We start from the raw sequence: 26,246 nt of genomic DNA, 5'->3' as shown, positions 1-26,246 counted from the left end.
TAGTCAAGCTCACAAGTTCAGGTTTTAAACACTTTAGCAATATAAAGTTTCAAAAGCATAAAGGTCCTAGTGTTTCTTAAATGAATGAGGATTCTGACAAATTTTGACTAATATTTGTCCTTACTGATGTCAAATAAATTAATTTATTCTATTTTCTAACACAGTTATCTTTTTGATAAGTATTAGTCAAAACACTTACCTACTTTTTTTGCATAAACAAGAAACCCAAACAAAACTATTTCTCTCACAAAAATCTAGTAAATGCAATTAAATTCATGAAAAAATAGGCATATTTTCAAAACGTATGCACTCTCTGTATCCGTTTGAAATTTATGACACATATAACATTGGTATGTGCAATATTTCTTCAATAGGATCAGGAAGTGCAGGTTATGTCTGACTTTGTGTGAGTTGTTATTTTTTAAGGTCTCTAGAGTTCCTGTCATTCCTTGTTTGCATCAGACTTGTACCTGGTGAACCTTTTCCTTTGTTTTCTAGTTAAAGCGATAAAGGGTTGCTGAAAACTCCTTAGCCAAAAATGTTGCATTTTCTGGAATTAAATGCATGTGTAAATTATTAATTATCTCTGATTGTCAACAAATAGCTTTTTGCCATTTGTATTTGTGATGCTAGTCATTAACATAAAATGCACAGTGAAGAAAGGTTAGAAATGTGACGTCAAAATTTCAGCGTATGTTTGCACACATCATTGTTCCTGAGGGCTCACAACCTGGAAAATGAAAACTACTTCACATGAACAAACTGTTACATTGCAAGAGTGGTATGTATTTGGCAACCAAAACTTGCTGTCATCCAAATCATTTGCTCCAGTTTCACCTTATAAAGATCTGTGATGTGTGGCATGATACAAATGCTGTGAAGTTATGTAGCTTACATACAACCGGTGGTGGAAGACTGACATTAATATATGAAACTTTGAATGAAAACAGCTAAAGGTTGGGGTTTTTTTTCAGATTGTGGTTTATTTTTTATGACTTACCTAGAAAGAAAGAAAGAAAGAAAGAAAGAAAGAAAGAAAGAAAGAAAGAAAGAAAGAAAAGTTGACATAACTACAGAGGGATAAAGTTGATGAGTCATACTATGATGATAAGGGAAAGAGGCATTGTGTACAAATGATGTGGCAAAAGGATTGGTTCACAAAGTCTGCCTGGTTTGTTCACATACCTGTCGTACCTGGTTTATTTGTCCTCTGTGTGTCAAAGAACACAAACAATTCTGAGGAAAAATAAAGATACAGATGGCTTCAAGAACACATGACTTTGTATTTTATTGTGTATATTTCAGATATTTCTTGCAAAGTAATCTTACTTTAAAAATGTCGCATTTTGTATTAATTTGGTAAACAGCTGCTATTGAAGGCAGTAGGAAAATACAGCTGCTCTTATCAGTGCACTGAAATAAAATAAAATACTTAAATGTTGAGCTTCCTTTGGTGACTTGAGCAATCACAGTTAATCGCTCAAAGGAGATGTTGATGGACAAATACCATCGTAGCTGAAACGGGGTCGGCCTAAACAATGTAGGGTCTGGCTGTGACATCTGCCTCTCATAGGTCATTGACTTTCTCAGAAACTGATTCACTTTCCTTAAAGAGATCAGTAAAGCTGCTAGCTCTGTGAAATAGTCACCCTCATCTCAGCTCTTTGACAAGGTGTTTACAGCACTGAGAATCATGAATGATCCCCCCTACCTATGGAGAGACCTTATTAGCATTCGTTAATAATCGGGTTTCTTTTGATGCTCTGGCAGAATCTCACATCAAGCACAACCAGAAAGACGGAAGAAGCTAGAAAAACCAGGATATAAAAAAAATAGAAACAAACACATGTGTGGACAGAATATTGAAAGAGAGGCACGGGAGAGAGAAAAACAAAGAGAGTGAGGCAGAAAGGTATTCAAGCTGCTCTCAATAGATTCCTGCAGAACTACATTCTTGCCAATTATGATTCCCAACACACGGAACCCACATGCCATGCAAATCAAAGTCATGATGACTCCAGGTCTCACATATATATTTCTATAAACCTGGCCAGTCAGTTCAGTGTGAATTTTGTAATGAAGTAAAATACTGGCTCAGTCTCCAGCAGTAGCAGCTAAAGCATTATTTGGATTTTTCACTGTAGAAAAGTCCAAAATCTCAAAAGTATGAAAATTTCTGAAAATCTTCTTCAGAAATTTTACAGTTTTTCCTCCTGACATTGCCATTCATACTACACCAAAATAAAACATTGAAATAATTAAAATAATTTGTGATAGTTCACAGAAAAATACTAAATAAATAAAATGTAAAATAAGCAAAAACTTAGTTTTATTATTACAGGACTGTTAGGGCAACAAGAACTTTATCTGTAGTTTTGCACTTCCATTTCTTAAAATGTAATCCCACAGCAGAATTTCTTTGTCCTGCAGAAAAACTGAAACATACTGTTGAAAATGCACTCCTTTTATTCTTCCTTTTATTTTGTTTCTGTCTGCCCTAAAGCTTTGCAGTAAATTGGGATAAAATAGCAATGAAATTAGCAACTTCTTCCTCCTGGAATCTGCTGCACAATCAGCAAGTTGTGGAGGCCAGCAGGTGGATGAGGGAAAGGTGAGCCGGAGGAGGAGAGATCCTAGGCGGCCGCTGGTATTCGGTGAACTGAACTTCAGGTGAGAAGTTATCCCCTGCAGTCTATCTGGGTCAAAGGTCAAATAAATTGACTGACTTTTTACAGTCAGTTACAATAACTGCATACTAGCTAGTGTCTATACAGCTGGGTGGGTGCTATGATGTTACTAATAGTGAACTTTATTTTATTCAAAAGGTTAGTTAGTAGAGTTGCCAACCGTCCTGTAAAAATGGAATTGTCTCGTATTCAGAGAAAATATTACGTGTTTTGTATTGAGCTGAAAAGCAACAGTTTGTCCCCTACTTCAGCTAGAATTAAAAAAAAGACCCAAAGCTGGAGTTATTCTGTGTCTTTACGCTGTCAGCGGCATCTTCTTCTCTCATTCTCTTCCCCTCCCTCTCCTGTTGCTACTTCAATCATGAAACTGATCAATGATCAGCTGATCGGTGTTTCTGACGCAAGTCCCGTCTCTCTTGTTTATCGCCCACTTTGCGCCAGAAAGAGGAAACCAGTGAATGTCGCGCTAAACAACAGCAGCACGTTTAAGCTGATCAGCTGTTGAATTTATTTAATGTTAATTTCTAGTATCAGCTGATGTTTGCTGGAGCCACAGCTGTAAAACTGCTGGTCATGATATTGGTTTGGCTATCTGGTGAGAGGGAAACATGAAGATGAAACCAGGAGATGTCCTTACTGAATCATCAGAGCTGAACAGGTGATGGAGAAACAGGTTTACCTTTTAGGTGACATGAATGAGTTGAAGGGAAGTTATGAGCTGTTTCTGAGAGACAAATAACACCAGGATCACTTTTTACGTAGCTGACAGCTGGTAACTGTGCAGGGGCGGGTCTAGCAAAGTTTTGCCAGGGGGCCAGGTAGCAGTAGTGGTTTTTGATATGGGCGACATGGGCGGTTGCCCCCTCGTACTCATGCTGCCCCGATTTCAGCCAGTGCATATTGGGAATGGCATAGGCACCGATCGGCTTTCTGTCGGTCATTTGCTGGGAGTAAGGGCGCCCTCCGTTTGCGAGGTGCGCCTGCTGCTTGTGGCACAGGGAGGAGAGGGCGGGGCGGCGGGGGATTCTCTGGCTGGCTGGAGCTCGCAAAATAAAATAAAATTAAAAAAAAACCCCAACAAACATGAAAACACCAGACATTATAATACAGACTTATAATTTGCACCGATGCTTTTTTGAAATTCTATACGCGAAAAGTGAGCGCGAGAGCCCTTGGTGCGCCTGCTCGCTGCTGAAGTCAAAGTAAACTTTATTGTCATCTCCGCTACATACAGTCCAGTATATAGAGAGACGAGACGACGAGGCTCCAGTTACAGCAGTGCAAGTAAACAAACTATAAATATAAGAAGAGTAAGAAAATAAATATACACTTTAGGACCAGGGGTAAAGGGATGAATAACAATTTAAAATTTATAATTTACAGTTTGATGATTTAGAGTCTCACATACAACCCGTCGAAAGCGGAGGGGGGCCTTGCTGCTTCCAAATAGAGCACATTTCATTCATAATGATGTAAATCCAAGCCCATTATGTATTCATGATTTGAATCCTGGGTTGTGCGAAATCCCAGAAATAAACCCTAGACAAAGTGAATCTGTGAACTAAGGTGTAGGTCTATTAGGTCATGTTGTGGCGATCCTTGTGTTCATACTGGAGTGCAAAATGAAAACCAATGGAAGATGGACAAGAAAAGTTCAAAGCCATCAGGTCCTCAGTTTAGTAAAAAGAGAAAAGAAGAGGAGGAGAAACGAGCAAAAGATACAGGTAAGCAGATGTGTGATTGGATAATGGCAGGTCATCCTGAAACAATCAGAATCAGAAGACTTTAATATTAATTCCTAAGGAAATAATGTGGATTACAGTTGCTCCAAAAAGAAATGGTAAAAATAGTAACAGTGACAGACTAAACTCCAAACAATACATTATGTTACAGATTTTAATATTAATTAGTCATCGTCAATTGTTGATTTGTTCTGTTCTCATTGTATGACGTATTATGATGGCTGTTTGGTAGCCGTTTGCATGTAATGCATACTCTCTCTCTCTCTTCATGTGTGTGTGTGTGTTTCTCTGGTGAAATTAACAGTTTTATGTTGATGTACAATCCTTAATATGTTTTATGTAGGCGCCAAACAGGCTAGGACCGCCACTGCCAGGTAGGGCATTAACAGGGAAAAGGGGACACGAAGAAATGCTTTTCTTTTGTTAATCTCATTTAAAATGTCTCACTTTTAACAAATAATTATCTGAATCTTACAACCAACGTTTTCATCTGATGTAAAATGCATAGAAATCCATTATTGTACATAGTAATTTTTTTTCAGGGTTCCATCATAATTTCTTCAGAAGTAGCTAAGTACTGTATATGATGTCAGTATTTTCCCACATTTTCTAGATTCTGTACCAGTACTGTGTGTAAAATGCCATCAAAAAGTCAATTAAGTTTTATTCTTTCTCACCTGTGTTTCTGTCTCCTTTCACTTTTTAAAGGTTGCCATGTTACAAAAAATATTTTGCCCTGCCATGCTGTTCATTGATGTGGTAAATAAATAGTTTATGAAAATATCACTAAATCTGTCATTTATTACTTTTAATATTCAGTAATGATCATGTCTCACCTCTAGTCTTCTCTGTCTTAATTTCAGGTTTCCACCATATGTTGTAGATAGTTCAGGAGGTTAACTCGACTTTGGGTTTTGGCTAAGCACTGTTTAGAATACCAGAATAGGGAGGGTGGTGTAGGTTTAAGTTTATTAGAATGAGACATATATAACAACATGACAGTATACATCACTGTCACAACAGAGTTAGTTTTTATTCAAAGGCTTTATGGTTTTTTGTATAATACCTCTAGTCAAAATGCCCGGACCGATTTTTCGTCCAAGTCCAGCCCTGGGTCCTGGTACGCAACTCTACTAAATACACTACTCGCTTTCTTAATCAGAACACTTTAAAAAAAATCCCAAGAACCCTTTTTTCTGATGAAACAAGAGTTAAAATAAATAAATAAAACGTTTTAGTTATTTAACCTCCTAAAACTCTTCCACAGCATGCATTTTTAATTTCTCTTTGATATTTGAGCATATTGGGACCCGATGAATGTAAAAACAAAGAATTACCAGATCCTTTTTTAATTTTTTTTTTTTTTTACCTGATTTCTGTTTCTAAGAAAAATGAGAGCCACATATTCATTTAAAATTTTGATAGAACAGAAGCTGTATAATGTCCTCGTAAGTGGATGTCAGGCCCTTGTAGAGCAAAATTGAGTATTATAGTCTAAATAACCCAAAATATGATGTTCACATATGTCGACGCCAGGTCCTAGGAGGTTAATGCAACCGGAGATCCGAAAAATCATATCTTGCCTAAGTTTTTAAGTCTGGGTAGCTTTCACTATTAGAAGCTTTAAATACCTCCTAAAAGCGGAAGACACGTTTGCACCACGCTTCAAACAGCTACTCTGAAAAGAAAAACCTCTATCTTTCTTATCCTTTATCACTTATCACACTTTGGCACGACAAAAAGCCTAATCGAAACTACCCCCGTCCCCCACCGCTCGCGCACTCTGCTTTTTGCAGTTACAGGTGAAGATGTAGGCGCACCCCGCCCATACGCACACAGCGCCACACCTGTCCTATTTGGGGACAGAGGCAGGCAAGACGGGCAAGGGAAGATGAAGGCCCGCCCACTGCTGAGTTTCAGTCGGACTTGTTTTTTAGGACGACGCCGTCAAAGCTGATCGCCCCAGTAGAAATTAGTCACTGCAACGTGTTTAGGAGTAAGAAGAGGCACATCAGCAGCAGCAGCAGCAACCACCACAACAACCGCGATCATGCCGAGGGAATCAACGCAGGAGTGGATGCGGCTCTCTTTGCGCACTCCGGGCATCCTGATCTTCGGGATGGTCATGGCTCCCTGCGGCTGGGTGCTGGACTTGGTCGCGACCGTGGCCCCAAACTGGAGGACTCTGAACGGTATTAGCAATCTTCCTTCCGATAACTTCATTGAACAAGGAATCTGGGATATTTGTATTGCATCCACAATAAGCTCCGGTGCTCAGTGCGGCCAAGCGGACACCCAGTACTTCAGTAACAAGATCATACAGCCCGCACAGGGTATGATGGTGGCCTCTCTCATCGTGACTCTAATCGGGTTGGCTGTTGCCATCCCGGGGGTCCGCTGTTGGAAAGACAGGCCTAACTGGGTAGTTGCCGGTCTGGGTGGACTGCTGATCTTTTGCTCAGGCGTCTTGACCATCATACCGATCTCTTGGTACACGCACAGCCCCCCAAACATCACAACGCCCAGTGTCAATACAGCATTGATAACTCCGCGAGTCGGCTACTGCATCATTCTGGGCTACATCGGCGGGATATTTGAAGTCTTGGGCGGTTTCGTTATGTTCATCGGGATCTGCCGCTGCTGCGGAGGGAAGAACCGAGGAGAGGTCCGGGTTTCAGAGGTCATGCGTCGCAGAGAACCGAAGACCCCGACCAGGCGCGTTGAAGTGCCGAATCTCAGTCGGGCCAGGAGCGCTGCCAGCAACAGTAGCGTCCCGTACTCCAGGGACTCAATGGAGGACGATGTGTCCTTCCCACGGGCCAAGAGCCCCCCTGCCCGCTCAGTGAACACCGTCAACAGCAGACCCTTTGATGCGGACCTCTGAGAAGCCAACAGTACCCTCCACAACTGACCATCAACACAGCAAAAGAAAACTTTGAAAACTGGACTAAGATGAAAAATCTTTTAGCAGATTACTGCAATAGCACAAGAACGTCAGAACACACTACTAGAGATATTTTAGGGCCATAAAGGAATTTTTCAGTGGTAAGAGATCCAATAACCTACTTTAGATTCTCTGTTGCAGTGTTTTATCGTTAAAAGTTGAAGGAAATGGAACATAAAAGTTTGGTTAATGTATGTGTGACATGGTCATGGCTGCTTATTAATGTGACTGTGGGTGGACCAGACCCCCTGATTGTAGTTAAATTATCATTGTAATAGATTATAGTCAAGTGGTGTCCAGTGTATATAGTCCAGTGTATAATGGATAATGTAAAAATGGAAGGAGCCAGCCTGGAATGGAGGGCTCTAGAGTATTAAAAAAGAAAAGTAAATAACATTAAAATTGATTCATGGAGAAAAAAAATATATTTCTTGATGATAATCTGTGTAAATTCTAAATATGATTCTACGCTGTAAATATCCCTCATCCTGAAGGGCGCTTGGGCATTTTATTTTCTGTGTAGCTGTGTGGCTACATTAAATATTCCAGCCTTTTTTCTCTTTCATGTAAATGCTCTATAGTGATGAACTTTAAGTCCCTTCATCTTGAACCCTGAAATGATTACTGCTGTACTCATTGATCTGTGATACATATGCTGGTAATTAAATTTGCTCTCCATTTCCTAACAAGATGTGACTGTCAATTCTTTACAAACTTTTCTGACATTATGATGGAATGTAACGAAAGTAGTAAAGCAACAATTTCAACAAAGAAAACTCCATAACAGAATGAACATTGATGCTGATTTATAACAGGACTATAGAAGAGTCATAACTTTGGCAATATGTTCTTTGATCAGCAGCCACGTTATGTGATCCATTGCTTTGCCATACTTAGTCAAATGTATAAAATGTGGTACATTGCACAATGATATATATTTTTTCTCTCACCCTGTTTGCTGTCTTAACCTCACCAGGATTCAGACAATGCAGTCTGACCGGTCTGAGAGGTTGGTTTCTTTGTTTATCTTGTCCAACTACATTATCTCTTTTGTTTCAGATGCCTTAGCATTTGAAACGAGGTGAAAATGTAATGAACGTTTGTCTTTCTATAGTCTCCATTAAGTCTTTTGTGAATAAACAGGCTTGCAAAATGGCATGGTTTTTCCTGCAGGACCTGTTGCATGTTACAACAATGGAACGGACATAGATGATGAATAAGAATGTTTTTATTACAGTTCTTTGGGTGCTGACACTGCCCCGAAGAACAGATCAACTCTCAGCGGTTAAACTGAAGAATAAAGACAGAAAATAAATTGAATGGTTCTAAATTGTTTATAGATGTGAATAGTTGGCTGTGTCTCTGTCATGGCTGCCAGCTGGGATACAGTTCCTGCAACTCTGAAGTGGACAAATGGTTAAGAAAATGAATGGATGCATGGATGAAAACTTAGTAATGTCACAGTTCTTCAGTTCCACCTGAAAAATGGCAAAAATATAGCACAGATTTGAGGAGGGACTGTGTTTCTTCACACTGCTATGGATTAGAATGCCTTGAACAACTTACTAAACAAGATTGGTGTAAGTGCTATTATTTCTACATTTGTCCTTACATCATTTCCCCATTTTAATTATTTTTTTTAAAAATTATTTTTAGGTTAAATGTTGAGGATGGTCAAGACAAGCCACATCACATGTTGTGATTATAATATGATGCATTTAACTATCATACAAGCTATATCATGTGACATAGTCTGGTCAGTCTGAGAGGTTGAGTTTTTGCATATCATCCAACAACATTATCTCTTTAATTTCAACTGTATTAGCATTTGAAATGAGGGGAAAAAGGGGAAAAAAGCAATTTTCTCAGTTAACTTTTTTTTAACTAGTGCTTGATCACAGGAAATCATGTGTTTGGTTTGGTCAAGTATCCATCGTAAATAAGTAAGAGTAACATTTATTACTCTTACTTATTACTCAAGTAAAAGTAAAAAGTTTAAAAAAAATTAAAAAAATTTACTCAAGTAATCTGGTGAGCTTGTTTCTAGTACTGTACAGTCTTTATATTACAGTATAAAGAAACTTGAGACAACTGCTCCTGTGTTTTGGAGCATTATAAATAACATCCAATTTAATTGAAATAAATACTCCAAAATTGAAAAACATATGCTTTGTGTGTCAGGGTTAGTACAAAACCCAGTGTTGGACAATGTATTTGTCCAACACTAGGTTATAAAGGAACCTTCCACTTTACACGAAAGCAGTTTTGCGTTATGCTGCCTGGACAGCAGTAATTGTCAATGAAGTTTCTCCCCTCTTATCTTGATCCATTCATCCTTGACCTCTCCACTTTTGCTATTGATGTCACGTGACTTTTATCTAAGAAAACCCCCTCTTCGTAATGTAACAGCATCTAATGGACTTAATGGTCAGATAATTGTGTTGCAGTGACGCTTACAACAATTATTTTTACATGCAGCGGGACCAAAGGTCAGAGTTCAAAAGTAAAAATGTTCCGGATTTGTTAGATAATGTTTAATCTGAAATGTTATTATCGTGTACAACCCTATTCCCTACACTCTGTGGGGACATCCACACACACTTCAGAGGGTCAGCAAGCCCCAGGCCCAGTGCTCTGCTGGGTGTCAGGTGGTTCTTGGCCACCTGGAGCCTTGCTATTGGCTTGTGGCAGCATGGCTGTCCTCTGGAAAGGTAGGCACCTTGTTTCCTCTGGTTCTTTGGCTGTGGCCCATGAGGGCTAAATTTGGGGCCTACCACCACCACCTGTTTTGGCTTGGTTCGGAACACAGTTGCCACTAAGAAGTGTGGCATTGGGTCTTCACTGGTTGGGGGGCTGCAGATGACGTGGGTCTCCTATGGCCTTTCTCTCTCTGCCTCTGGCTCCTGGAGGGCACTATTGTGGCTTCTCATTCTCATCGAGTATATTTCGTGACAAAGACGCACGCACCGTCTTCATAAAAATATTTAAAGATGCTGATCTCCTTGACCATTACCAGATGATGTTCCTTTCTGAAAACGAGAGTAGAGGTTTGAGGCAAACTTCAACTTGTTCCTATACTTGTACAGAGGTGCACAGAGAAGAGAATAAGATCTGCAGAAATGAAAGCTCCAGTAACATACAGTATAAAAAAAACAAAAGGAAGGCCACAAGCCAAAGTATGGTGGGCAAGCACTTTATTTTTTTTAATATTAAGTGTTTAATATGAATATTAAGACATATTTGAGATTAAATTTACTGTTTGAAGCCTTGTTAGTTAATAACTAAGAAAGCTGCTTTTGTATTTCTCTATTTAAAAAACAATCCACTGACACTGTGGTAACTTAAATCTTTTTTATCCTCTTGAATACAGAGAAATCTGACCCATCGTATAGAAATTGTTATATTTTTCAATCCCCTGAAACATTTTAAAATCCCAGTTTCAAACCTTTAGATCTCAGCATACACAGAGCACAATGTTTCTTTATAGATTTCCAATTTTGCTTATATTCTGACAACCAGGCTTATTTTTTTTTAATGTTATAATAAGAATATATATTTTAAGAGAGTCTAGAGGGTCAGTGTAGTATTCTTTTTTTGGACTAAAAAGTGTCCTGAGACATCTGTGGGTGGAGACTATGGGCCAGTAAGGACTCGCAGATGCGCTTGGAAGATGGGTGTGACAGTCTTTCTGTCAAAAGTCTTTTTATTAGACAAAGGTACCAGTACAACACAAAATACAAAGTACTTCAGAATTTTCGGGTGTGACAGTCAAACAATCATAAGTCAAACTTCAATGTCTTTCCTCCACTTTTTATTTTTTTTATTAAATCCATTTGAATTAAATGTAAAATTCAGGAACTTCCCTGTAAAAAGACAAATTTTCTCCCACAAAACGCTACATCCCGATAAACAGAACTTTTGGAGACAAATTTTCAAAGTGCAGCAGAGATGGCAAAAGTACACACTCACATTACTTGAGTTGAAATACTTGTGTTGAAAAGTACTCTGGCAAAAGTGGAAGTGGCGATTTAACTGCTTTACTTAAAAGTTGAAAAAGCACAGTCTCTGAAATGTACTCAAAGCACAGAAGTAAAAACGAGCCCCCCCCCCATGTTAACTTAACCTTTTGAACTAATATAATGACAAAATAACGTTAACAGGAGGGACTGAAGTTTATTCTAACTGAAATGCTACTTTTAAATAATTCCCACAGCTTGAGCATCCGTGATATAGAGCACACGCAGAGAACAACAAAGGAAATTTTTTTAAAAATTGCTCTGTCAGGTACAGATGGGTGAGCTTGCCCCTCCACAATTAAACAGGAAAATTCATGCAAGCACATATGCTGTGCTTGCATGAATACAAAAAACAAAAAAACAAAAACAAAGGATGCAAGCACATGTTACATGCCTGATTTCCCACCGATAGACAGTATAAAGCTGGTTAAAAGGTAGAATTTGATCAATCAGCTTAAATTTCATTTGATGTGAAGCACCCTTCATGTAGCCTAACATTAACTCATGAAAACCTCACTGCACTAGACCCATATAGCGATTTAAACTTTACCAAAGCCCTTTAAACTCAGTGTGGCCTGCACTAAATGTCCCAGTATTTTTATACAACCTTTAAATAACAGTTGAATAAAAGTTCCTGTTCATAGATCCAATATCTGATCAAATAACTCTAAAAAGAATTGGGATGTTATAAGCTGAACTGTCCTTACTCCTTCCTTGTTTGTCCTGGCTTTCTTATATCCTCTCTCTCTCTCAGTGAAGCCATCTCTCATTTCTATCTTTCACTGAAGTACAGCAGCTGTATGTTTGGCTTGCAGGCATAGTGTGACAAACTGCACAGAAACAGGCTGTGTTTGCTCATGTTTGGTGAAACGTTGCATTTGCAACATTTAAAAGTGTTACGCTTGCTCCTCTTCTATGAGCTAGATGTTGAACTACCCTGACAGCTTATTAACACCACCAAGTGATGGATACAGTAATAGTACCGTCTTGTGTTACTGCTCCCAGCATTTAGGTTCAAATCAGTCTGATGAGTCTAATAAACAATATCCTCATTTCCTGCATGCAGTGGCTGACCATACAGCCAAAAGCCGACTCATGAGGAATTTGTGTAATCTTGAGTAGTTATACTTGTGGGATGTACTTCTAATTGCCATGATACAAGTAGCTCCTCCTTCTGCAAACAAGCATGCAAAGTCTGTCCCTTATTAGGACAGCAAGTGTTGACCTAGTTATACCCTGAAGGCAGATGCTTCCACTTTTTTGTTGTTACACATCTTATTATATGGCAAAACTGGTTAGGTTCTCAGCCTGTGAGGATTGAATGTTCACAGCCATCATGTCTGAGTTTAGTAAACACCGAACCTGATATTATCATGTCACTGGATGCCAGAAAAAGAGGTTTACTGTAACAGGGGCTCAAAGACAGCCTACCCTGAGTGATAAAACACTGTGACGCCCTGCAATATAAGCAGACTGTCCAGTTAATCCCGCCCCCCCAAAACAAAACCCACAGAGTGAGATGTTCTCTTCTGTCTATATAATTCAAAGGGTTTACAAGCTAGTGGAAGACACTTGAGAATGCATACATTGAGAAACCCTGCTCATCAACAATAGTCATATTCATATAAAAATTCAACACATGTACACACAAAAACATGATAATCTTAACAATATTGAGTGTTGTATATGGGAGCTCTGAAAATCTACAGTAACATTAACATTTTGCAGTTTTACCCTGTTGTCAGAGAAGCAGACATTTGCAAAACATTACTGAGTTGTTGATGATTAGTTTACATTTGTGATTATCAGTATTCACCAGGTGAAACATGACAACTGTGAACATGTGAAAGAATTAATACAGTAGGCACTTAACACTGGCTACAAGCTTGAGGAACTTGACTAATTATTCAGCACCAAGATGCTATGTAGTTTTCATGTTTACAGGACCGGAAGTGTACTGAGTGGTAATCAGTTTGTAGGCTGAAATTCAAAGAGCACACGAACTCATTTAAAAGCACATGTACTGTCAAGTTTTAAACATGCCAAGATTGAAATCTGCTCTGACCACTCTCCTATCATCTGTACAATATGCGCATGTTGTTGACAGCTCTGCAGGATTGTGTCTGCACAGATTTACATGCATTATTTTCATAAGCATAGCCGTATATGAGAGTAAAAGCAGGCCAGTGATGTACTGGTGCATTTTTGTTACAACAGCATCAAAGACAGGGCACTTAGAAATAGGTAGAAATACTTCCCGAAAAACCTGAAGTGTTAAAAGGCGCGCACACACGCTTAGAAGAAAGAAATTCCAGGGGAACAATACAAAACAGGCAGCAACTGCACACGGTACAAAAGTATGTACTGAATGAAATGAAATAAACCCACGCGAGTGGAAAAAAAAGTGCATATTTTCTACATAAATTTTTATAAAAACTGTATGGCATCAAATCAGCTTCTGACTTAGCCCGTTAAACAATCTAGAGTTATCTTAAGTGTTATCTCTGTTAGAAGCCGTCACTAGAAAAATAACAACCACTTGCTTTACTTAAACTAAACTGCAGCTCCCTCACAGAGGATGAACATTTACATTAATTTACTAACAAGTGTCAGAGTTTAAACTAATTGCAGAAGCATGCCTTAGCATCCAAGAAATGTGATCAAGGAAGCTGCTGCTGATTAGAATACAGACATTTTCACTCCAAGTTTAAAATTAGGTCAACAGAATTATCCAGTCTTGTTGTTTTCCGAGATGAGGCACAAGTTTAATAAGCATGAGGCTTGCGATACGACGCAGCTGGAGATGGATACATTTATATAAATGGAAAAATACTATATAGGAAGCGACTCTCCCATATGCCTTGGCACTCAGTTTGTGAAGTTGGTGCTAGAGTCTCCAGGATGCTGCAGAATAATTCTTATAGTAGCCACAATTTGATCATCAAAGTAGGTCAAACGTTCTGTTCGACAGTTATCCACGTTAAGCAGCACTGTTTTAGGCTTTTTGTTCCAGTAGTTTCCTGTTGAAGAAAAAAGAAAAAGTTCATTTTGTTGTGAATTTTCCTCATCATGGATACGAAGTTAGTGACTTAATTCGTTTAGCAAAGACACTAGGGGAAAAAGTGAGAATAACCATAACCAAGTAAAAAATTAAATAAAATTAAAAAAAAAAACCCCAAGAAAACAAAAAACAAAACATTACATACACAGCTCTGCTGTGATGGAAAGGCACTAATGTGATGAAAAAAAAAATTTGTTTCAATTGTTTGAAAATCTAAATTAAGCAAAATACTGCTTTTCATTTCTGTTATTTTAACTCCTCCTCCTGCTCATGTTTCAGCAGGAGGACCTTAATCTTTTATTTAACTCAACAATGGCTAAAAACAACAACCTTCTTGGTTGTATAGTCACTCTGAGGTAATATTACAGTCCATTTTTACTGTGCACACACACTCATATCCCATGTAGACTGTACATAAGAGGATATATCCTACAGATATAATATAACAGTATAAAAGATGGGCTAGCCACCATGAGTTCACCACTTGGTTAGTGAAGCCCTGCTATAATGTCTTTATCTTTTTTGCAGTCACCGTCTTTGCGTTTTGAAACCAGATGACTAAAACTAGACTATTGGCTAGCAATTTACATCATTTGCCATTGAACAAACATTACATAATCCCTTTGACTATTAGAATGACCAAATATTGCATCCAATATGACCTGAAAGTAGTAATTGAACATATAAAATCCATCAAGAAAGTGCTTATTAGAGGGGGCCGGTTTGGCTTGGTGGGTGAGCAGGAGACCATGTGTCGCATGGCTGGAGGATAGCGGCCCGGGTTCGGGTCCAATCGCCCCCCCACACTCTCCAGCAAAGGCTAAAGCATAGCATAGACCAAAATGCTCAGCTTTAGGCTTCAAACCAGTCAACTGGTGTCATACTGGATACATCCACCTTCAATCTACAGATTATATTCTCTCCTGGTTAAATAAAAATTTGAGAAGTTGTCAGTTGGAAACAAATTTGTATAGCTGTGTGCTGTAGTACTAGAAAGGCATACATTAAAATGATCAAAAGTTAGTTTGATATGAATTTGGGAAAAGTTCAGTTTTTGTACTATCCAAGGCAAGTAATCAAAAGACGATGTTGTGTATAGTTCTATTTAACACACCCCAATGTAAGGTCACTTCTATAACCCCACTCTTCAGATTGACAAGAAATCAAGTACACATGTTCATAAATCGGGGAAAATGCTGAAAATAAGCTTTTCTAGATACATGCGTTTTCACAGAATCATGTGCAATATGTCAGTACCTTCGCTGCTTCCTTTTTCTCTGCTGGTACTTGGCAAGGACGAATGCCAGGATTGCGAGGCCAATGAGGACGGCTAACACGCTGAGGGTCAAAGGTAAACCTAACGCTCCATTGACCGTTTCCCCGCAGGAGTCACCCTTGTAGCCCAGATCACAGTTGCATAGTAGATCTGTACCACCACCAGGAGGAGTCACACAGTTACCATGGTTGTTACACTGAGACTCTCGACAGGCGGACAGGTTGGGGCTGATGCCTCTCCCTTCGGGAGGAAGGGAAGTGGTGGTCATCTTAAACGAAGGACTAGCTGGAGGCACACTAATAAGAGATGGAGAGAAAATGGGGAAAATGGGATGAATGGTTAGAAACCCGCCCAAAAATTAATCTAACCTCTGCTACCATAACATTTGCTGACCAAACAAAAGGAGAATAATCTTGAAATGTGATGATTTTCTTTGTTTGTTTGTTTTTTTAAATGCAACATTTAAAAAAGTAGTACTAGTATTATCGGAAATGACAAATATTCATTTTTATACTTTTCTGTTTTTATACACGTGGGAAAACCCCCCAAACTGTGTGTGTAAGAGTGTAGGAAGGAAGACCTGTTGTATACAGAATATTTTACTTTCAAATCACAAACAAATGACCAAAGAGGGAAAAAACGTTTCATGCAGTACGTACCACTGCATGAAACGTTGTGAAGGCTGCACATCTATTCTTACGGCAAATACAGTTTCTTCTCAGGTAGCCTACACATCAAATCAACAGAATAAGTAACTCTTTCTCAGCCATGCGTTCCAAGTATGTTCAACTGTTTTTAGATTCTGAACACATCATTTTAAGCTAAGCTGTCCGAGGACGGTGACCTAACTGCTCAAGTAAGCTACAATAAATGCGCTTAAGAGACCAACATCTACAAACCAGCTTTTTTGTGATCAATAAGTGCCGATGTGGACGTTATTGTACTTACAAACAAGAATCTTGTTATTCTGGTTTCCCAGCAGCATTGTGCTCCTCTCTAGCTCCAAGGCAGGCGCAGGAGTAACACGACAGAGGAACACACTGTACAAGAAAATGAACTTGCCATATACTCACAGAAGCAAAAAGGAGTCAGCCACGAAGTCCTAAAACGCTGCCAGTGGAATTTTAGTCGCAGGATTGTCCAGGTGTCTGTTTGAATGATGACGTTGGTCAATTTTTTTCAAGTTCCCTTTTTGTTACACGCTCCCTCACTGAAAGAGAAGGCGGGAAGAGGAAGAAAGCTGTGAATACCTGCTTGTGTTTTTATGCACACACTCCTCCCTCAGTCTTATCTTTAAAATCGACACACACACACACACACACACACACACACACACGTCCGTTTAGCTATCTTAGTGAGGACCTTCATTGACATAATGGTTTCCCTTGCCCCTTACCCTAACCATTAAAAATGAATGCCTAAACCTCACAAAGATAGCTAGACAGGAACACACACACCTCTCTGACACGGATGTAGAACCTTTAAATTTCATGGGGATTGTATGGAAACTTGACATCTCAAAGTTTGAGTCACAGCGTTTCACAAAAATTCATTTTTCTGGCATCCGTGGGAACTACCAATTTTTATTTGTGTGATGTATTTCAGACAATAAACCATTACACAGGAAGGCTGAAAAATTATGTGACATAGAAAAAGCCAGGCAAGAGGTCTGCGCACCCTTTTCTGTACTGAAATGCAGTTGGTGTGCTTGTTAGCCTAGTGGGTGGATGGAAGGATTAGAAAGCAAGTAAGAACAGGACTCGGGTAGCAAGACCTGACATGACTGACATGTCTGCGTAACATGCAGACATTCATGCACGTGTTATATAAATACTGTTGACACGTGTAAGAGAGGCTGGGGGCCACGCAACTAAAACTGCTTGCAGGCATTTCAGGTTCACTTGAATATAAATGAACTTTCTTGCAATATTCTAAGAAAGTTCATTTATATTCAAGACATGTTTTTTGTCATGTTATTTTCAGCAGAAGCCTCTTAAATTCCATGTTCACATGTGGAGCCGTGTTATTGTAACCGTTCATCAACTGGCTCTTAACAAACATAAATTAGTCGGCACAAATCACAGTCATTATCTCATGGCTATTGCAGCACAGCACCTCAGTGGACTACTATTTTGCTGTCTCGTCTGATATGAAAAAGGTTAAGGGCTTTGTGCCATCTCTGCTCTCAGACTGTCAAACTTGACTCATTATCATGTACATGATGAATTGCAGTTAGACTCTGAATAGTTTGAATATTTTAATATGAACACTCATAAGATGACTGCTCAAAACAAACTGCATGGACTTCCAAGCTGTTTGTTCAACCACTGGTACTTTCCAAACCATAAGTCGGTGCAGGGTAAATTAATACAAACAACCTGCAGTCAACAGAAGGTGTCACCCCAATATTTACATTACCTTCATTGCTTGTCATCACCAAGTGAGGTAAACAGGTGAATGCAACTACCTTTATCGTTAAAGACACACCCAAAGTTACACGACTAAAACCCAATGAAGAACACGCACACAAACCGTCTGCAAGCATTTTGAACAGTTAAGTGAGAGGTTAAGTTTGAGAACAAATGAAATTCAAGCCAAACAAGGGATATCTACTGTCAGGTTAACAATACCAGCTAATCTCTCAACATCAGGATGAAAAAGGGAGAAAACAGCTAGATGCTACTCCTGTCTAAAACGAGTGTTTCTGTAGTACAGCAGCCACAGTTTTATTTAAAGCTTTCCTCCAACCCTCAAGGTATCCAAGGCATCACAAAATACTTCAAGTGGAGGGAAATGTTGAGTGTCGGTATGCTGCAATTTGATGGCTGACCAGACAATTATTGGTCATAGAAAGCTCCGTTTCAAAATTCAACTCAAGTGTTTAATCTTTCAGCTCAAGAAGAGATGGATTTGAAGATAAAATGGCTAGGAGTCCACAGAGCATGGAGGGTGAATTCATTTTGCAAATGTGTTCATTCCTAGTGTCAAAGAATGTTATGCCACTCCAGGAGAACATCCCAAAACTCAGCAACAAAGAAACCCTTAAAGCTAAGAGTTTGGAAACAGTCTTTGAAAGATACCCACCAATTCTTGCTGTCTCCCAGAGTTGCCATATTTGGAATAAGCTAGAGGAAAGCCCACTGTGGAGAAGCTCACAGTTTGCAGGACAAATGGATTCCAGTGGGACTCAAAGAATATGTATGCATCTATGTAATTGACAAGTAACAAACGACCCCAGCTTTGGTTTTACTCACGATAATCTGAGCTTGAAATTTTGACTACTCACTGCTTCTTACCTGCCAAGACAGTGGAAAGCCCTGGAAAGCAATGCTTGATACATAAAAAGTATCATCCTCTAAAGTAGAGGTTTTAGAGCAAAGCCTATTGAGGAACACAAGTTATTTCCGAAGGAAATTCATATTTCTTTCAGGTGTGGCAGATCGGCTCAACATGTAGCCAGACTCTGCAGATTGGCAATTAAATGCATGGACCGAGGAAGTGAAAAACACTTGTTGGCGCTACATCTAAGACATCTACTTGAATTGAAGAGTAGAACACAGAGTAGGCATAAAATTGCAGAGTCATAAAGATACTTTCAAAATAGCCAGTTTCTAAATTGATATATTAGTAGATTCATAAATCATGTAGCAGGCCATCTACCAAGTTAAGCAAAGAGATTACTTACAAAAACCAAAACATGTTTAATCCCTTTTTTGGCACCCACCACCCATGCTCACCCTACCTTTATTGCTCGTCAAAACCAGGTGAGGTAAACAGATGAATGCGTCTACCTTTAACCCTGGAGACACACCCAAAGTGACACACCTCCATAACCTAAACCCAATGAAGTGCAAGGACCTAAACTAATCCCTGAACTGACACACATTTTTAAGGAATGTTCTGGCGTATTTGAACCCAAGCCATCACCATTTCCTAAAAATAACCAAGTATTTCTGTGGTCTGAAGCTAAACATAAATTAATTGCCAGCTTAACCGCCCTGAAAATCAACATTTGAGTAGTAGCAATAAAAGGAATTGAAATGTCAAGGCATACCATTTTGAACCTGGCAATTTGAAACCAGTTTTTCCTCTTTACTAGAACTGGGAGTGTATTGGGTTGAAATTCAGATACTTGCCCTACTAGGAATTTGAGTGAGTAAAGTTTATTTGTAGAGTGCTTTTCTCACACACAAGTCACAAAGCACTGTGTAACAAATGTAATGGAGAGAACCATGTTGAAACTAAATTAAAAAAAAAAAAAGTTTAAGAAAAAAAAGAAAAATAATGTCTGCAGAAAAGCGCATCAGTTTATGAATAGAATTTATTTTAAAAAAGGAAGAAGTGTCAACCACTGACACCATTTGATATGTCATGTTTGCTTTCCCAGGCCCCAGTATGAGGCAGAGTGAAGGTAATGCATGACACTTGCCAAACACCACACCTCATTTGAATTAGGTCATTTGATTACAAAGCCTCTGAACAGTTTCTCACATTTCAGTTTTTCATACTCCCAGCTGTGTCCATGTTTCAATACCAAGGATATTGAGATAGTAATTACCAACAAGTTATTTTATTGAAAATTCTCTTCCCCCAACTTGCAGTATTAAGGCAACAAGCAATACTGTCAAATTAAAAACCATGCATGCTCATAGTTTCAGGATAAAACAGCTTTTAATCAGATTGAATGACAGAAAACAAACAGCAACAAATGTTCCAGGGAGAAACCGAGTGGAAACCAGGAACAAAAGTGAAACAAGTAAGCTTTTGTTTAAAACTGGTATCAGAATAACTGATGAATGGATAAGAACTCACCTTGAAAAGGAAAAAAAAAAAAAAAAAAAAAAAAAAAAAAAAAAAAGTGTGGCAGACATTCAGTGTTGGCAGGAACAGAATGTAATCTTAAGTAGATACGCCCCATTGTGAGAACTCTCCCAGGAGTGTAAGATGTAAAACATACTGTGTACACAAATGGTTAAAGAGAGAAATGTCAGATCGAGACACTGAGCACATTACAAATAAAGAAAATCTGGTTCAAGTGATTTAACGTCTTTATTTTTATTATTGTATTTCAACTCTTATCGATTCAGCTCAGCTCGTCTCTCCTGACTCACTTATATGACACAGCAAATTTACCAAACCACTCCCAGCAATCAAATCAGCCTGTGGAAAATTTTTATAAATTTGAGAGCAGCCGCTAATAGTGAGAACTTTCATTCTATAAAATTGCACTTTTTTTCAGCATTTTCATAGCCACTGAAATGCATCCTCACAAATTACACATGAGGCCTGAGAATTTCCAGGTTGCTATAAAGCTAGCACAACAGCTAGTGCAGAGTAGAGTAGTCTAATCGAGCTGTGCCAGAGGGTTTACGTCAGCTGGGGAGTCCACCTCCTGAAGGAGGAGACAAACAATTAATAAATCATGTATTTTGGCTTTTAATTCAAATGCAACAGTTCTCACAGGAATAACAGTTTACCTCAGAGTCAGACTCTACATCACTCGATAGACCCATGTTGGCCATGAGATTTTCCTTGTCTGCGGATCTGCTTCTGATGAGCTCCCATCCTCTCCTGTTGAAATTGGAAGCCACATTTTAATTTTCTACTGGACGTTACTCACCAAGTTACGAATCCAAAAATGTTTTTCAAACACTAATCACTGCAGGAGCCGACTTTTCAGTTCAGTTTCTTTCAAGACAAAGACAATCTGGGTAAGCAAGTAGTTGGTCTCTCCCTCTACTGCAATTAGTACCTTTTAGTGAAAATGAATCCGGCGACTATCAGCACTGCAATGAGGCAGAAGACACCCAGGATCACCCCGACATGGCTTTGCCTTTCTTCCTCTTGACAGAACTCTCCTTTGTAACCAGACAGACACTGGCAGCGAGTGAATTTACCCTCCACAATGCAGTTCCCATGACTACTGCAGCGTTGCAGATCACAGGAGGCAGAGTCTTGAAATGAGACAGAGTTCTTGTCTGTGTTGGATGTAGATGATGACGAATCCAGAGGGTGGCCATCAGTGTCTTCAGTTCCAAATGAGGCAGTGTTTGAAGTTGGACCTAAAGAGAAAGTCACCGTCAGTGACTGAAATGAGCTGCTTGGTAAACATAGGTGCATGTGTAGCTTCATTGTTTTTTTTGGCATTTGGACAGATCTAGACTAGCAGTTTCCTCATTTCAAACATTTACACTAACCGGAGCCAACAGGCTGCTGGCGATTTATTCCCATTGACTATAGACATGTGATAGTGGCTTCAATCTTTCCTTCAAAACTTAAGATGAGTTTTCCCAGTGCTGTGCTGATCCTTTAAGACACATTATATTAGCTTTTGATTTTAACCTGTTGGAGCTAAATGTGACTCGTGTCAATGTGGCTCAGGTTGGACATTAGTGAGCCTTTAAGCTGTCTACTAAATAGTACAAAGCCTTTGTAAATGTTCTCCTGCAGGAACACCGTAGATAGACTGGAACATTTTGAGCAACTGACTCATGCATGTTGCCTCCTTCAAGATGTACTCAGGCAATACCTCGTCTCAACCAAATTAATTGGCAGGCGCGAGAAAAGCATGTGCCCATTTGTAAAAGGTAACTTGGCAAATTGTGTAGACCTAATTTATTCTGGAGTTCTGTTAAATATCTGGAGGATAGTGTTACACTTTTTACTCGGGTTAATTCAAATAAGACTGTCATACCATCTTACCATAGCCCCCCATTACTTTCCGAAACAAGGCAGTTTAACGTGGAATTAATATTTGTATTCAGGGCATGACAAACTAAGTTCACTTAATACTGCTTCTTTATTCTGGTCGAAAACTCACAGTCCTGTTCGTCCGACTGGTCCAGGCAGTCAACCTGTCCATCACAGAACTTTCTCCTGCTGATACACTGGCTGCGGTCAAAGCAGGATTCTTCTCCAGGGGCACAGGAGGTAATTGGGGCACAAGAAGTGACATTTAAGGTGTAAAAGCCACGCCCACATTTACACATCCTACCTCCGGGATAGGCCAGGCACAGATGGACACACCCTCCATTGTTTTTGGAGCAGCTATTGCTTCCTGGAGGAAACGAGTAAGCAGTATTTACAGCATGCAGGCTCAAATTTATCTGAAGCACTTTTCTTTAAAAATATCTCAGGAGTCATGGTAACACCACATTTACGTATAAAATAGCATCTTCCTTAGCTTCCAGAACTACTGGCTTTTCGGGAATTTGCCTAATACAAAAAAAATCCTGTAAAGTACCCAACACAAATAACTTTATATAACCTTGATTATTCATTAGACATCACTACATGTTACTCATCTTGTAGCCACGTTTCTGACATTGATGGATTCTGCACAGAAAAGTGCTATTTACCATTTATACAGACTTTCATAAAGTACATTATTTCTGTTAGTAATTAGAGTTTCATTGTATGTATGTGCTAAAGAATACTCAAAACCTCCAGTTTATGTATGATATATGTATTACATGTGCATATTATGAAAAAGGGTTATGGGTGAAGAGAATAAGTGTACAATGCATACCACAGCCCCAGTATCATTACCCTTTCCCGCTGCAGCACACAGCCAGACACCCCCCCCCCCCCCGCAGGTATCACATCACCCTGCCATCAATTCGGCTCCAACTCTGCCTAAGTGAGACTATTCATTCTGCCTACACTGTACTGTGACACACTTTGCCAGATTCCTCCATTTTGAAATGGAGAGGAACAAGAAAAATAATGAAGGCAAAAAAAAAAGTTTGCAGTTATTACAATTCCTGTTTTGCAAGTAGCTGGTTTTGCCTTGTTCTTTAAAAAAAAGAAGAAGAAAAAAGGCAACAGTGAGTTAGAATTGTCTAACTGCCAAAGAATAGATATAAATGCTTCCTGATGGCAGCGTCTCAGCAGTTGAGTAAATGCCTTAATGATGGTTTGAAAACATGTAGTGTGATTAACATAGTTTTTATGATTTGTCTACTTGGATTTGGCACAAAGCTGTTTCACTAACTAGGCTTCAGATAATACACACCCTAAAATCTACTGGTTGCTTGTTTATTAGTCTGAAATTAATTTTGATTACATATCATTATCCAATTATCCAAAATAGTAATCCTGATGCAAGCGTCCTCTTTATCCAGGCTTGGGACTGGGATTGGGAGCACACGAAAACAACAACAACAACAACAACAAAACAAAAAACAAGTCTCTGGTAATACTAATTTGTATAGGTGAAGTGAAGTACGACACATCAACCATCTACATGTCGTTCTTCACTACATCTGTGAACCTCCTTAGTAGTCTTGCTCATTTCTTCTCTCTTGGCTCTTGACAGAGAAGGCCACATCTTTCTCCCTCCCTTATCTTTCCTTGCTTGGCTTCATGTCTTCTGTCTAGTCTCATTTAAAACTCTAACTCCAAGAATCTCTCAGTCCTGTTCACTAAAACCTAAAGAAGAATTATGCATTTGATCAACTGATCCCTAAATGCAATTGACACTCTTCTTGATTAGAAGCCGGGGTTCGGAAAAGCCCGACTGTCCTGGAGGGATATTCTCTGCCGGATACACGATGGATGGGTGGTGGAATTGGCGCATTGCATGCCTGGCAGAACTATCGATTGAAGACATCTACCTATTCTGAACCATGATAACAAGCTTCTTGCTGATCAGAGCTGGTTTGACCCTGGCTTATCGAAGATTAAAGAAAGCAGTTGCAGCTGTTCAAAACCCCACAAGGCTAGCTGCTATGACTGAAGCGATGGGGATGGCTGTGAGTACTTATTATGTTCAATGAGTACAGCCTATGGATAAGATCTTGGAAGAGAAGCTCACGGCTCTTCAACAGGAAATTGATAGATCTGACGACCAGTGATGGACATCAAAAACGACTGTAAAATCAGATGCAGTCTGTTCGCACTAACCCAAACAACCACCTTCATTTAATGCGGCTAAACATGTATCACAAACCTGTTCTCAAACTGCTCTCCTCTAGGAGTTCAGTCTTCGGAGGAGCTCTTCATCATTGCCCTGCCCATCGCCATTCAAAATAAGAAGAGGCTCAGAGCCCTGATGCAATCCCACCCCCACTTTGAACCCATCTGTCATTCCACCACAAACCTCACCTCAGTCTCACTGCTCTCTCAAATGCCCTGCACCACTCTTATACTTCTGCTAGACCCACTTTTCTCATGCAGTACTGCAGTTTTTTTCCTCAGCACTCCATCACGTGTTTTCTCTAGATCCATGAAGAGTGTGCAGGTCCTTCTGTAATTCTCCATCAGTCTCAAAGCATCTATAGAGCTCTTTAAGATTATGAAGCCACACTGTTTCTCACCAATTGTCTAGTCTCTTTAACTTCGCCTCAACAACTCTTTCCCATATCTTCATTGTAAAGCTCAATTTTATCCCTCTGTAGTTATGACAGCTCTGTGCATCTCCCTCCTTGGAAATCGTACCAGTTCACTTCTTTGTTTGTCAGGCAAGATTATCGAGCCTCAAATAAAACTGAAGATGAGCCTTTTCCTTTGCCGTACACCTAGCCTCAGAGCACTCCTGCCCACTTTCTTCATCTCCCTGACTATCGCACTCTTTGCCAATCTGTTCCATTTGAATACTTATCATAAAGAAGCTAAATGCACATGGCTTTAGTTTTCAACACATTACACACACACACACACACACACACACACACTGATTGCTTTCATTGAAATTATGTGATCAATACCTCTCGCCTTCTATGAGACTGACTGAAACCAAAAATGTAATTTTTTGGCGTCATACCGCAACCAGTTTTGACTTTGGAAATGGCGTCAGCTATTGTAACATCTCTTCTCGGTTTCCTGTAACAGTGCTTTATTCAGATTCTTCTCATGCCCGTCATACCTCACCTTCTCTCATAGTGGCATTACATAGCGTCCGCTCAGTAGTCCTAACTGTTCTACCTACTTATTCTGCAATCTACCCACTTTTCCCCACAGTGCACCATAGTATATGGTTTGTAAAGAGAAGGATGTACTAAACCTCTAATTGGGCATACTGATACTTTTTTGGCAGAAGCTTAATCTAGGCTTTCATGCATACCATCATACAGCTGGGAGATAATTTCTGTTGACAGAAGTGTAAAAATATTCATGTCCCATATTTTGTCAACTGCTTTCTGTCAACTTATTTTTCCACCTACCTGACTGGGTGTCATTGCTGTGAGCTCTGATTTCCACCACGCTGGTCTTTGTCTCAAACCACAACTGTTTAGGCTGGAGGCCATCACTGAACCACAGCTTGGTCACATCTACACAAGTTGAAAAGTACAATTTAAAAAAACCAAAAAAAAAAAAATATACTACAGAAATCAGCAAATCTGTTCTGGGGGGAGGGGGACTCATTTCTTGATGTGTTTGAATGGTGGAGACTGCAGAGAAAAAGATCAAACTATTCACATTTAAATTAGTTTGTTATGCCAACTGTTGCCTTAATGGGAAAAAGAAAGATGAAGCAAAGGTGATAGAAGGCTATGAAGTGATTAGAGTGAAATGGTAGG

General features: G+C 39.3%; 3 protein-coding genes across 6 annotated transcripts in view; 1 reads left to right on the top strand and 2 right to left on the bottom strand.

Annotated features, from left to right (window-relative positions):
* Nucleotides 1-6,343: 6,343 nt before the first annotated feature.
* On the top strand, nt 6,344-8,693 carry LOC309711039 (claudin-23-like). Its single transcript, XM_082541016.1, has one exon. It carries the CDS (start codon nt 6,480-6,482, stop codon nt 7,311-7,313), a length of 834 nt encoding a protein of 277 aa, XP_082397142.1. The 5' UTR covers nt 6,344-6,479; the 3' UTR covers nt 7,314-8,693.
* A 2,349-nt stretch (nt 8,694-11,042) lies between these two features.
* Nucleotides 11,043-19,568, bottom strand: LOC309710909 (uncharacterized protein). Of its 4 annotated transcripts, XM_082540767.1 has the most exons (5): nt 19,469-19,568; nt 16,800-16,936; nt 16,386-16,453; nt 15,708-16,022; nt 11,043-14,409 (listed from the first exon to the last, which is right to left on the bottom strand). In XM_082540767.1, exons 3-5 carry the CDS (start codon nt 16,391-16,393, stop codon nt 14,385-14,387), a joined length of 348 nt encoding a protein of 115 aa, XP_082396893.1. In that variant the 5' UTR covers nt 16,394-16,453; nt 16,800-16,936; nt 19,469-19,568; the 3' UTR covers nt 11,043-14,384. The 4 variants fall into 4 exon arrangements, 2 of the variants coding, with proteins under 2 accessions (XP_082396893.1, XP_082396894.1); XR_014277828.1 differs by lacking the exons at nt 16,386-16,453; nt 19,469-19,568 and adding an exon at nt 19,412-19,436; XR_014277829.1 differs by lacking the exons at nt 16,386-16,453; nt 19,469-19,568 and adding an exon at nt 19,023-19,046.
* Nucleotides 19,569-20,388: 820 nt separating this feature from the next.
* LOC309710797 (uncharacterized protein) overlaps nt 20,389-26,246 on the bottom strand; it is a 28,868-nt gene continuing 23,010 nt past the window's right edge. The window contains exons 50-54 of the mRNA XM_082540566.1: nt 25,890-25,997; nt 22,547-22,783; nt 21,479-21,788; nt 21,204-21,297; nt 20,389-21,118 (exon numbers count right to left, since the gene is read on the bottom strand). Of these exons, the coding sequence (XP_082396692.1) occupies nt 21,071-21,118; nt 21,204-21,297; nt 21,479-21,788; nt 22,547-22,783; nt 25,890-25,997 (797 nt within the window). The 3' untranslated portion in view covers nt 20,389-21,070. The remainder of the gene's footprint in view (nt 21,119-21,203; nt 21,298-21,478; nt 21,789-22,546; nt 22,784-25,889; nt 25,998-26,246) is intronic.

This window comes from Aulonocara stuartgranti (assembly GCF_965226115.1).
Source record: "Aulonocara stuartgranti genome assembly, chromosome: 7".
Lineage (NCBI taxonomy): Eukaryota > Metazoa > Chordata > Actinopteri > Cichliformes > Cichlidae > Aulonocara > Aulonocara stuartgranti.
Note: the sequence above shows the minus strand (reverse complement) of the source record. Positions and strands in the feature narration are given on the sequence as shown.

What these genes read in the sequence shown, in the direction of transcription:
- LOC309711039 (XM_082541016.1), top strand. Translation starts at nt 6,480, where the DNA reads ATGCCGAGGGAATCAACGCAGGAGTGGATGCGGCTCTCTTTGCGCACT.
- LOC309710909 (XM_082540767.1), bottom strand. An exon ending in AGAAAAAGGAAGCAGCGAAG is followed by an intron (nt 14,410 to 15,707) that starts GTACTGACATAT and finishes TTTCTTCAACAG; the next exon opens with GAAACTACTGGAACAAAAAG.